The sequence below is a fragment of the Emys orbicularis genome, chromosome 1, assembly GCF_028017835.1.
Source record: "Emys orbicularis isolate rEmyOrb1 chromosome 1, rEmyOrb1.hap1, whole genome shotgun sequence".
Taxonomy (NCBI): domain Eukaryota; kingdom Metazoa; phylum Chordata; order Testudines; family Emydidae; genus Emys; species Emys orbicularis.
Window position 1 is genome coordinate 128,682,559 of NC_088683.1, and position 13,227 is coordinate 128,695,785.

A 13,227-nucleotide genomic window follows, 5' to 3' on the forward strand; every position below is an offset into this window, starting at 1 on the left:
AGTTTGAGAATCCAGGGCTTGCCCTCTAGATCAAAGTCAGCTATTATTTTCCATAACAACCTATATTCTATAAAATTATAAAAACTCTCATTCTCAGAACACTTTATACAACACTTATATCCCTGATGCCCGGTATTTTCTGAACAAATACCATCTTGTATGCTTTGCTTCCAGGCCCCAATTACTCCCCATCCATATCCTCTTAAGTTGTGTAAACAAACAACTCCATGCAATGTCTCCACTACAGTGTACAGTCTTTATTATATAGCACAGAAACATGACACTAATGTGAAATCAAATTTTTACTGACCATTATGGCAGCATTTATCCTCCCAAGAGAAAACTTCAGAGTGGTTAAAAAAAAAAAGCCAGGAATCAAAAATCCCAGCAGATTTCACTCACCAGGGGAAAGCTCTGTAGCAGCAGAAAGCGATCAGAAGACCTGGCTCTTTAAACTCATAGAACTCAAGGATTCCTGGGGAAACTTTGCTCCCAACCCAGAGACTCCTCTAAAAGGTGGGACACCAGTGGCATTTGGCAGCACTGGTATTTTGAACTCTGAAGTCCGGTAAGCATTGCTTTATAATGCAAAGACATACTCTGCAGATCTCCCCAAAAATCACATGAACAAATCTTGCAAACATCGTGACCTTTCAACAGTAGTGCAATTGAAATACTTCCTCAAGATTTGACACAACCCAATAGGTGAAAAGAGGGAAATTGCAGTGCCATGTTCTGAGCTGTCACTGCAGCATTTTTGCATTTGCTGCTACAATCACACCATTTCCTTATTAAATACAGACATTTGTCATCCAGCTGTTTCACAGTTATACTCCTAAATATCATTTCTAGTCAGAATGTCTACACTTGATGTTAAAAGTGTATTTTAATCAGAACAAACATGCTCTGTGTTAATTACTCACCTATCAAGATGAAAAAAAAAAAAAAAGTCAATCCTTACAGAAGGAAATACTTGACAAAAACTTGCCATGCACGGTTCAGATAAACTAAATGGGGAAGAGAACATGGGGAGCCCATCTAGACTTATATAGCCCCCCGTTTCCACAGCATCTGTGTACTACCTGGATATTAATGAATTTATCTGCCCAATACCCCTCTGTTCTCTTCCCTCTGTGATAGGGAAATTCTATTTTCTCCCTGGTATAGGAAAGGAGGCACTAGGTGAGTTGCTTAAGGTCACATAGGAAAGACTGCGGTGAAGCTGTGAAGTGAATGCAATTCTCCTTAGTCCCAAGCCTGTGCCTTAAAGGTGACCTATAAAAGGAATTTTTCTTTCATTTAAACTTGGCTTGTGCGCCTGCTTTGCTTTTTGATAACGTGTCAAAAAAACCTGAATGTTTTTGGTTGGTTAAGTTTCTCCCTGCTCATTTCTTACATTATACAAAAAAAAAGAAATGTGTCAAGTCAGATCTTCCCTGAGTAATAAACAATATATAATATTAGTGTTATGGCAGTGCCTGGAAATCCCAACTAAGACTGGGCCCCCGCTATGCTAAAAACTGCAAAAACACATGATAAAAGACAGTCCTTGCCCACAGAGCTTACAATCTAAACAGTCAAGACAGACATAGGGCAGGAGGGGAAACAGAGGCACAGAAAAATGTACTGATTTGCCCAAGATTACATAGCAGGCCAGTGGCAGAACTAAGAATAGAACCTAGCTCTCCTGATGACTGCCAGTCCACTGCCCTACCCACTTGACAGCACTGTCTCTCCTGGTTTTGTTGGAGTACCTCTGGGCACCTTCAGGGTTGTTTATTGTAAACTCTCACCATGTTATTTGAGGAAGTGGGAGACATAACTTGAATGAAAGCTTCCTTTATTTAAAAGGCTATTGAGTCACTGAAGTTAAATAAACAAAAAACAAACAGAGCAAAAAACAGTAGAAATAAAAAGCCCATGCCACTTCAACTGCTCAACTTTCACTTGTTTCACTCTTGTGATGTCACCATTTTACTAGTTCTCGAGCCATTATTAAATCCTCCAGCCTAGACATAATCAGAATGTCTAAAGTAAAAAAACAAGCGGGGGACCTTTTCTAAAGAAACACACCCGCACGCACGCACACATACACACACACACACTTCCGAAATCATATAAACTCCAAAAAGAGCACAAGTCAATTTTTCTTTTCCTTTGCGGGTCACCTTTAAATCTAGGATTACTATAAATCTAACCACCTCTTCTACAATTCTCCTGAAACAGTGGTTTAAGCTTTGGATTGTCAAAAGATCCTTTTAGAAAACGGATGCAAGGAGACGGAGAGATTGGTCATCTGTAGGTGCCTGAGAAAGTGAGATGGGGTAAAGAAGTTTTAGGATGGATAGGTAGCTACAGTATTTTTATATTTAAATAATAGCATTGATTTATTTTATTTAAACAAAAAACAGTCATTTATTAGTCATAGACATCAAGAGTTGGAAGACATCCACTTATATTACTGAGGCCATTCCCTAGCAAATGCAGGATAGAGTTCTCAGAGGATGCAACCAATATCACTTGATAGTCCATGTGACCCCGAAAGGGGGCACAAAATCCAACAGCCCAGAAGCTCAATACAGCAGGCAATATTACCTGAGCGAGCAAGTGTAACAGGACCCCTGCTCACCCAGCCATTGCAATGAGGGAGCCAGAAAGAAAAAAGAAATAGCTCATGCCTTTTTTTGCTTCTGTATGTTTATAAAAAGAGGTCTGAAAAGGGTTATGGTTTTAAACATAGGTTGTTTTTTCCCTGCCCATTTTTTACATGAGAAATTCAGCCCTGAAAGACTCTATAGTGACTGGAGATCTAGTGAAATTGTCATACAACATTACATGAGGCTGAGAGCTGAGCAATTGGGAAGATAAGGGATATTTAAATCATATTGCTTACAAATCTTTGGGTTCTGAAGAAGGAAAGGGGGGAACAGAGGGCGGCCAAGGAGAGGGGCAACAGTTAAATTGAGGAAGAGAGGAGGCAGCGAGAGACTTTTGAGGAGAAAATGGTGGCAATGAAGAGCCATGAGGGAAGGGGGAGAACTGAGGCAGGGCCGGCTCTAGGCACCAGTGCTCCAAGCATGTGCTTGGGGAAGCACTTTTCAAGGGGCGGCACTCCGGCTCCTTTTTTTTTTTGCTTGGGGCGCAAAAAGCCAGGAGCCGGCCCTGAGTGGAGGTGAGCTGCGGCGGTGGGGGGCACGGGGAGGACCACAAGAAGTAATCGGGGGGGGGGGCAGAGGAACCTCTCCCCCCCCAGCTCACCTCTGCTCCACTGCCGCCTGCTCCCCCGAGTGTGCCGACGCTCCGCTTCTCTCCCCTCCCTCCCAGGCTTGCCACGCAAATCAGCTGTTTTGCGGCAAGCCTGGGAGGGAGGGGGAAGCGGAGCGGCGGCAGCGCACTCAGAGGAGCAGGCAGAGCGGAGGTGAGCTGCAGAGGTGCGGGGGCATGGGGAGGGCTGCTGGAAGTAACCCTGGGGGGGCCAGAGGAACCGCTCCCCCCCACAGCTCACCTCCGCCTCCTCCCCCGAGCGGGCCGCCGCTCCGCTTCTCCCCCCTGGAGGGAGGGGTAGGAGGGGAAATGCAGCACGCCCGGGGGAGGAGGAGGGGCTAGGGATTTGGGGAAGGGGTTGGAATGGGGCGGGTAAGGGGGCGGAGGAAAATTTTTTTGCTTGGGGCGGCAAAAAAAACTTGGAGCCGGCCCTGAACTGAGGAGGAGGGTAATGGAGGAAACAATAGGGAGATTGAGGGACAAAATGGAAATGGCAAGGAGAAGAGGGCGAAGGGGAGAATGGTGGAGGGAGAGATAAAGGAATGAGTAGGATGGAGGGAGAAAGGAAAGGGGGCAGGGCTGGATGGAGAAAGAAAATCAGGGTAAACAGAAGGGATTCTAACGGAAGGAAGAGAGCGAACTGAAGGAAAAACATTGTGAGAAAAAGAATTGAAACAAACTGAATATATCAAAATAGGGGTGGAAAAAGTCAGAAAAGAAACTTTGATTTACTCATAAATTTTAAATGCCTCATGGGGGGGGGGGTACAAACCAACAGAAAAGTCAAGTCAATTGAAGTATTTATGCATGCAAGCACTTTGGAGGACAGGATTAGGATTCAAAACAACCTTTACAAATTAGAGAATTGGTCTGAAATCAGCAAGATGAAATGCAATAAAGACAAGTGCAAATTACTACACATGGGAAGGAAATATCAAATGCACAAAAACAAAAATGGGGAAAGTTGGCTCAGTGGTAGTACTGCTGAAAAGGATTTGGGGGTTGTAGTGGATCAGAAATTGAATGAGAGTCAACAATGTGATGTAGTTGCAAAAAAGGCTAATACGTTTTGGGCGGTATTAATAGGAGTGTCACAAGTGAGACATGAGAGGTAACTGTCCCATTCTACTTGGCACTGGTGAGTTCTCAGTTGGAGTACTGTGTCCAATTTTGAGCACCACACTTTACGAAACTTGTGAATAAACTGGAGAGAGTGTCCAGGGGAGGGATAGCTCAGTGGTTTGAGCATTGGCTTGCTAAACCCAGGGTTGTGAGTTCAATCCTTGAGGGGGCCACTTAGGGATCTGGGACAAAATCAGTACTTGGTCCTGCTAGTGAAAGCAGGGGGCTGGACTCAATGACCTTTCAAGGTCCTTTCCAGTTCTAGGAGATGAGATATCTCCATTTAAAAAAAAGACAAGGTTTAGAAAACCTAAACTACGAGGAAAGGGTAACAAAAAAAAACTGGGCATGCTTAGTCTTGAGACACGAAGCCTGAGGGAGGACCTTCAAATACATTAAGGGCTGTTTATAAAGAGGACAGTGATCAATTGTTCTCCATGACCAGAAGGTAGTACAAGAAGAAGGACAAGAAGGCTTAATCTGCAGCAAGGGAGATTTAGGCTAGATATTAGGAAAAACTCTCTAATTACAAGGGTAGTTAAGCTCTGGAATAGGCTTCCAAGGGAAGCTGTGGAATCCCCATCACTGGAGATTTTTAAGAACAGGTTGGACAAACACCTGTCAGGGATGATCTAGGTTTATTTGGTCCTGCCTCAGCGCAGGGGCTGGCCTTGATGATTTCAAGTCCCCTTCCAGCCCTATATTTCTACGCTTCTATGATACCAATGAAGGGCCTTGTGTGCCTCAGTGCTGCCAAATTTGTGCTGTAAGTGTTTTTAATTGTGGTCTATTGCATATTGTAGTCTATTGGAGGCTAAAACTATTTCCCAATGGAGATAACTACATGTTAAATTAATTAAAGTATGTTTGAGGTTGCAGTTTAAGGAAGCTTGCACGTCTGCTGCCCACATTGTACCTGTTCTGTGGACAGAGGACTTTTGGCTGGCAGTCCAGCACCTTTCATAACCACTAGAAGGCTAATCCTTTAAGGTGCTGAGCACCTCCATTAAGGTGTTGAGAGCCCTCAATACCCTTTCACTTCAATAGGAAATAAGAGCCCACAGCACCTTACATAATCAGGCTTAATTCAACCACAAGATACAAAAAGCTCTTTTGAATAGACAACAGACTACAGGAAACACCCAAGGGACCAAATTCTGCTCTCATGCATGCTGGTGCAAGCCTAGCGTAACTCCACTGACATCAGTGCAGTTACTCCAGATTTACACGACTGTGACTGAAAGCAGAATTTGGCACATGGTATCTTTAAATAGCCCCAAAAGGAAAGGCAACCACAGCTTTGTTTAACTGAACAATACTCAATCCCAGGTGATCTGAAACAGAAACATAATGCAGCCACCACTCACCCTAAAAGAGAAAGTATACACACATACAACAATGAAACTGTATACTATTTTGGGACATGCTTTCAACTCAGGCCTGCAGCTGTACTCAATTTTGAACTGTGCGAACGCTATAGGAGAGGTACTGTATGGCAGGTAGAAAAACAAAACAAAACAAAAAAAGAGTTATTTGCAAACTGAGCAAAACTGAGAAGGCATCACTGAAAAACAACGATCATGGTCCCCCAGGATACCTTTTTCAGAGCCAGCTCTCGGAAAGTAAGAGCAATATTAGAAACTCTTTCACGGTTCCTTGGCTCCTAAGAATCCATCCCTATTTCAGCCACCAGTGATAACAGTATTGCCAGTGCAGGTAGCAATACCTATAGTTAAAGTTGCCCGACACGTCATGTTATTAGACCCTATTGTCAGTTGCTTATAACTTTGCCAAACTTTAACCATTCAGGCTTAAGTTTCCATGCCACGTGTCTGCCTAAGGTTGATTTAGTTATTTTAAGTTTCAGTTAAAATGGTTCAGCCGTTTCTGAGAACGAGATTAGAGAAAACACATTGTTGCACATGCTCAGCAGAGATTTAAGAGCTTGGTGGCTAAATTCCGTCTTCACTGAGCAAAGATTCCGTCTTCACTGAGCATACTCAAGCCTCTCTCAGCTCCTTGTGCTGACCAGGCTCCACATGCACCATCCCTGCAGATCGACTGAGCATGCTCCATTCTAGGGATGCACGGGCTGACTCTGCAACTGTTGCTGCAGTACCAGGTACTGGAACTGAGAACAGGAGATTCTCTCCTGTGCTTTCAATGCTTCCCCCGTGCTGGGCCCAGGCAGCCAGGAAAAAGGGGATGGGGATAGAAGCTGGTGGGAGAGATTGGAGAGGAGAAGAGGAGGAGGGGCAGGGGAAGGTGGCAGGAGCCTGGGTTGTGTGATTAGGAGGCGAGCAGGACAGAGCAGGGTGACTAGATGTTCTGATATTATCAGAACCATCCCAATTACTGGGACCATCCTGATATTAGGGGCTTTTTCTTATATAGGCAACCTATTAGCCATCCTGATTTTTCACACTTGCTATCTGGTCACCCTAAGACAGAGACAGGCTGTAGGTGGAGGGTGCAGGGGCATAAGGGTATATAAACTCCAGGTAGCACTCCCCTCTTTTAACAGCACCTACTACTGACTTCAAAGGATTCTGTATCAGGAAACTTTGGGTTTACTTTGGTGCAGTTACATCGATGGCTGAAATCGAGGATAATTTCAAGTGTGGACAAGGCATTAAAAGGTTTTATTTCCCTCCCACCACATGCACACAGAACACAGAGCTGCATTTAAAGTATTCATTTTTAAATAATTTTTTTTAAAGGAACAGAAATTGCATTTGGCCAATGCATCCTTCCCCCGCCCCCCAACACATTATATTAGCATGAAAACTGAGCATAAGGGGGGGGAAAAAGCCTCCCAAAAATATTAGTTTAATCCATACGTGTATGTTCAGAGAAGTGGAGAAAAGTAAGAAAGGTTATAGGTAGAGCTGGACAAAAAACAGAGGGAAATGTTTTTTTAAAAAGAAAATTGTTGTCTGTTATTTAAAAAAAAAAAAAGAGAGAGAGAGAGAGAGAGAGAGAGAGCGCGCGCGCGCAAGAAATCAGCCATTTCTGGTAGTTGTGAACATCTTGTACTTGCTTCCTATTTACAACCGGAGTCTTAATGGCACTTCAGAAGCATAAAGGGATCTTAAAGTGACTGTAAATGTTAGACTGCTAGAGTAGTGTAAATGGGCCTTAGTTTAAATGAAAATTAACCCCTCTCCCAATATTTTCCCAACTGTTCTTAATGTTCTTTACCTTCTTATATTGTACATTAATTTTTCATTTATATTGCAACTTCAAGAGTCAGTGACCCAGTCCTACAGCACTGGCAAATTTGGAGACTTCCATTGTGTTGTAATGCAAATCTTTGCCCAAGAGAGTAGAATGTGGATCCGTTCCATAAACTACAAATCCAGCTGTAGCCCCATGTGTGAAATTAAAACTACTCTCATTCACTTACCTCTGAACTTCTTAGGAGGGTTGGCAAGGTCACCTGCCTCTGGCTGAACCACACATCTGTCATCCACTAACCTAGAAAAACAAACATGTTTAATATTATTTTCACTGTTGTCATATGTATGTTTGTGTAGACATATCCATAACACTTAAGGGTATCAGGGTTCTCACATTTCCATTTTGAGTCACTAACATGAAAAGAAAAGAAAAAAAAGCATAACTTTTATTATGTCAGCACAATGAAAGAACAAATATCTGTGCTCTCCCCTTGCATAAGAGGATTTCTTTTATAGCACTAATTCAAAGCAGCTATTTCAGATCCCACTTCTTTTAAATCTGGTTAAAGTTCCTTTCATTGCAATGTGCATGTTGATATTATGTGCAAAATTCTTAGCTTTCATTTTCAGTGGTACATTAACCCTGAATAATAAACAAACAGTCTGTCTCTGGGCAGCTCTCAGATTCTCAGAGCCAAGCTCCCAAGGCCTGATCCAAAGCCCACTGAAGTCAATAGAAAGATTCCCACTGACTTCAATGGGCTCTGGATTAGGCCTTGAAGAGGAAGGCTGAGGTATCTATTTTTGCAGCACAAAGAAAAGGATTTAAAGCGCTACATTTAAAGTACAACTTGCTAACTTTGGCCTCAGTTCTGCAAGCAACTCCATGCAATCTCTACATCCACACAGGGCCCCTTTAAATTCATCAACTGCAATGGGGCTCCTTGCTGATGCAGGAGTTCATTCAGGAGGTTGTTTACATGACTGGGACATATGTTCTTTGGTGACTTGTTGCTGCCCAATACTTCTTCCAAATGCTCCCGGGGGAAGCGATGATGAAACTTTCTTCCAATAAACTCACAGGATAGTGAAATGTTGGACAGGTTGTGGACAGCCCTTTACAAATACAAAAGTAACACTTCACACATTCTGTATGATCTGCAGACCGCACCGATTTGAATGCCAAATGGCAACATACACTCGAGCAGGTCTGATTGTCCAACCACTAGAGGCAACGGGAGGGCACACATATAGTCTACAATCACAATGAGAGCATCTGAAGGGAGGCGTCATACAAAAGATATTACATTATTTTACTCCTGGGGGAATTCTGCGCCACTGCACATGCACAGAATTCATGTCCCCTACAGATTTCTTTGCCTCCCTGCAGAAAAATGACTTTCTGAGGGGGAAGCAAAGGGAAGCCACAAAAGCAGTTATGTGACCCTCCCCAGCAGTATGTTTCGAGTGCCCAGGACAGCCAGCAGAGAGGTAAATCACTGTGGGGCAGGGGGCGGGACTGGGGAAGACCTGGTTGGTGGCTCTTACCGTGCGCTAGGCTCAGCTGCTAGTCCCAGCTGGGCAGGGGAGGATGGGACTTCCCGGCATCCGGGGCCACGTCACACCCACCTCCAGATTTCTCCCCAGGCTGCAGGAAGCTTTGCAAACTCCCCCACCCGTTCCTGCGCCCATCACGCCTCAGCTGCACGGGGAGGGATCCCTCTATGGGGAGCTGCTCCCCCATCCACCCAATCCTCACCCACCAAGCCTTATCCAGAGCATACCCCCCTCCAACGAGCCCCACTCCCCCTGCACCTGGACCACCCAGACAAGCCACCCGCACCCGGATCCCAACCCTACTGAGCCCCAACCAGCTGCACATGGATCCTGATCCCACTGAGCCCCACTCCCCCAGCATCTGGACCGCCCACTGAACCCCTCACACCCAGACCACCCTGCTGAGCCCCAACCACTTTCATCAGGACCCCCTTCAGAGTCCTATTACCGTTGCACCGAGAACACCCCAAAAGCCTCTGTACATCCAGATCCCCACCAAACTGTCCACACCCAGATTGCCCCAGACAGAACCCTCTCAACCCATACCTGGATCCCCACACACTAAGCCCCTCCATACTTGGACCCTACCGGGCTGAGCCTGCCTGCCCACACCTGGTGCACCTGGCACGGAGGGGCAGGGCCCTGGGGTGTTTCAGGGGCAGGCCAGGTCTTTGTGCTGTGTCAGGGTTGGGTGCAGCCTCACTGCTGAATCTGTGTCCTGGGAGGGAGCTGCAGAATGATCTCCCACCTCTGTGCAGCCAGTGGCCTGTGCTCCCCAATGCCATGCTAGAGCCTCCACATGTATTTGACAAATACAATTTGAAGAATTTTGCAGAATTTTAAAATATTGTGCACAGAATTTTCGGCACAGAATGCCCTCAGGAGTAATGATTTGTCCAAAATTAAGCGGATATGAATGGTATCTATTAACTACCCAAACATATTGCCTTGTACATTATGGTGGGATAGAACCCAGATCTGTGAAGAGAAATTGAATGATTCTGACACAGAAGAGGCAAAATGGCTTTTATCTTTATTAGCCAGGAGGCTTTTTTTTTTAAATATGAATGACTTGAAAATTTGAAGTTTTAACTTTATATTTTACAAAATAAACTTTGTCTTTTAAAAGCTATAATAATTCTGTGCAGTTCTGTAGTGAGTGGGACATATGTTAAGTTAGGCCGCTGGTGTGCTGAGACCACAGCCTATCATGCTGACCAATATTCTCTCTGGTATATTCTTTTCTTGCACTCCTCCATTTGTATCCATCTGTTGTCTCTTGCCTTATACTTAGATTGTAAGCTCCTTGGGGCAGAGACTGTCTTTTGTTCTGTTTGTACAGCACCTAGCACAACAGGGCTTTGATCCAGGCCTGGGGCTCCTAGGCTCTACAGTAATACAAATAATTAATAAACTGAGGATCTCAAAGCACTTTATAAAGATCAGGGAACTGGAAGTCACAGCACCCCTATGAGGTAGCCAATTATTATCTTCCCTGTATCGATTAACCAGATCTTATGTGAGTTGCCCAATGCTACACAAACAAGCTAGTGGCAGTACCAGAATTAGAACACGGAGATCCTGACTCTCAACTGACTTCTCTAACCATTAGACACTATTCCCTCTGAAAGTAGTACTCATAATAACCAATTTCTACAAGCACCAAATTAACTATAACTATTACATACATTATATATGCCACCTGTTCTGCACATAGGAAGCATAGACATTATTTTGACTCATCTCCTAGACTGATTGATAGTGATACATAAATTGGTGCCACCAAGACAACGTAGTCTTAAATGCATATAACCTATTATTGAACCTGATCTAATAGTGCTTTGGCAATTTGAATTAAAGGACTGCAGGATCAGGCTGATTACACTGTTAAGATTTCCTGATTTTTTTGTTTTAATACTTTAGTTTTTTTAAATTTCCATTTTTCCCCTTTAATTGGAACGGTGTGAAATACAGGTCTGAATCTTTGGTCGCAGACAACAAGAACATATTTTCAGATGCTAATGTGGGTTCATATGTTTACTCAAAAAACAAAGTGGCTGTCGTGACATTTTACAAGTGAAATAAACAAGAGAGTTTTAAATGACTATAAGCCCATTTAATAGAAAAACCATTAACCTTAGTACTATTCTTTATAAACAAATTCAATTTGCCTTCAGGAAGTCTAGTGTAAATAATCTGCCCCATTTAAAACAATTACACAGGAAAATCATATTTAAGTAAACTCTGCTACCCTATCAGTAGTTGATAGCAGTTCTATGAGCTTTTCTGGGAGAAGGCATCAGACAAAGCAATATCTGTAGACTTGGCAAAATTCATTTTTTATTTCTTTCTAATTCAGATGAATAATATCTACTTTTATCTTTAAGGTTTTTTATTTTATTGGGTTTTATTTTTAAGAGTTTTAAAGATTTTAAAAACTTTTTATTTTTAGAGTTATTGGAAATTAAGGTGGGGAAGGGGCAGAGGTTAGCGTCAGAGCGGCATTGACAGTGGGGACACAGGGGGCTCCCTGCAAGGCCGAAGGGCCCAAGACTCCAAGGCACAAGATGTGGAGATGCTGCAATCCTAGCCCAGAGCAAAGACCCCCACCAAGGACAACGATGGACCCCCCCCCAGCCCTGGAGGTTCCTGCCCCAGGGATGGCTCCCATACGTCTGGCTGGTGAGTGAGTGAGCCTTCCCCACACCTTGCGCCTGCAGAGATCAGGTGTCCCCGGCCCTGCAGCAGGGGCGCCCTAGGCAGCCATGCTGTCACAGGAGTGAGCAAGCGGGGCTGTGACAGGCTCTCTGTGCGGCAGGGCTGGTGACACCTGATTCTTGCAGGCACAGGCCGGTGGCAGGGAGAGGCTGCACTCACACCAACTGTTACTGATGAAAAAAAATATTCATGGGTATCAGTGTATCAGCTGAAAACAACGTTTGCCAACACCTATCGATTAAAACCTGATCCTGACAAGCCTAAATATCTGGTTCATTCAAACGAAGAGCCTGATTCTGTTCCCACTCAAGTCGATGGGAGCTGCGCCACTGGCCACAATGGGAGCAGGAGCAACCTCTCAATATGCACATGCATTTTCCACCTCCAGGCTGCTGGCGTGCCGAGATCACAGCCTATCACACAGACCAATATTGTCTCATTGCTTCCTTGTACTCTCCTGTCCATCTCCACCTGCTGTCTCTTCTCTTACACTTAGATTATAAGCTCTTCAGGGCAGACTGTCTTTTGTTCTGCGTTTGTACCACCTCTAGCACAATGGGGTCCTGGTCACTGACGATGGGTCCTAAGTACTATAGCAATACAAACAATACAACAACAAGCAGCTCACTGGCATATGGAACAAGAGAGCAGGTTGCTCAGATTTATCTTTGCTCCCAAAAACAAAAGTAAAAAACAACTACGAGTAATAACTATGGAAATCAACAGCTAATGTTCAATAAGCAATTTGACAGTAGAGCCCAAACTACACTTAAAAGTTTTGCTAGAATAGCTGTGCTAGTTAGGAGTAGGGGGGGGGGGGGGGGAGAGGAGGTGGGGGAAAAAAATCACACTGCAAACCAATAAGTGCAGATGCCTGAGGGAGTGAAGTCCGGCTCCCAGTTCCCAGAAGCATCCAATACAGAGCTAAGGGTATGTCAGACTCACATTAGCGGGGCTGGAGCTAGCAGGCTAAAAATAGCAGTGTGGATGTGTCAGCACTAGCAGAGGCTCAGGCTAGCCAGCCGAGCTCAAGCCCACCTTTCCCCTTCCCCCTGGATCTGAGCTTGGCTGACTAGCCCGAGTCTCCACCAGCGCTGCAACAGCCACACTGCTATTTTTAGTGTGCTAGCTCCAGCCCTGCTAGCATGAGTCTGTCTACCCGGGCTCGGAGGCTCGTTCCCAGCTACAGTGCAGGAAGCCCCCAGGACTTTAGGGGCAGAATTTAAGGCCTCCTCTGCTGCAAAATATCTTCTATTCTAGCACGAGACCATCACTAGATTCCTCTGGTCACGGAGGGATAAAAGGGGACAGGATCTTTATGTTTTATTCTATAAACATTGTACTATCTCTGCCCTTTGAAATGACTTGTAGGAGCCAATGTCCAAAT

The 13,227-nt window shown here is 44.5% G+C and overlaps 1 protein-coding gene across 3 annotated transcripts in view; it reads right to left on the reverse strand.

Annotated features, from left to right (window-relative positions):
- The window catches only part of ITPR2 (inositol 1,4,5-trisphosphate receptor type 2), a 336,580-nt gene that overhangs the window by 280,405 nt on the left and 42,948 nt on the right, over positions 1 to 13,227 (reverse strand). For all 3 annotated transcript variants that reach the window (XM_065418887.1, XM_065418895.1, XM_065418878.1), the window contains exon 2: positions 7,793 to 7,863. In XM_065418887.1, coding sequence (XP_065274959.1) covers positions 7,793 to 7,863 — 71 coding nt within the window. The remainder of the gene's footprint in view (positions 1 to 7,792; positions 7,864 to 13,227) is intronic.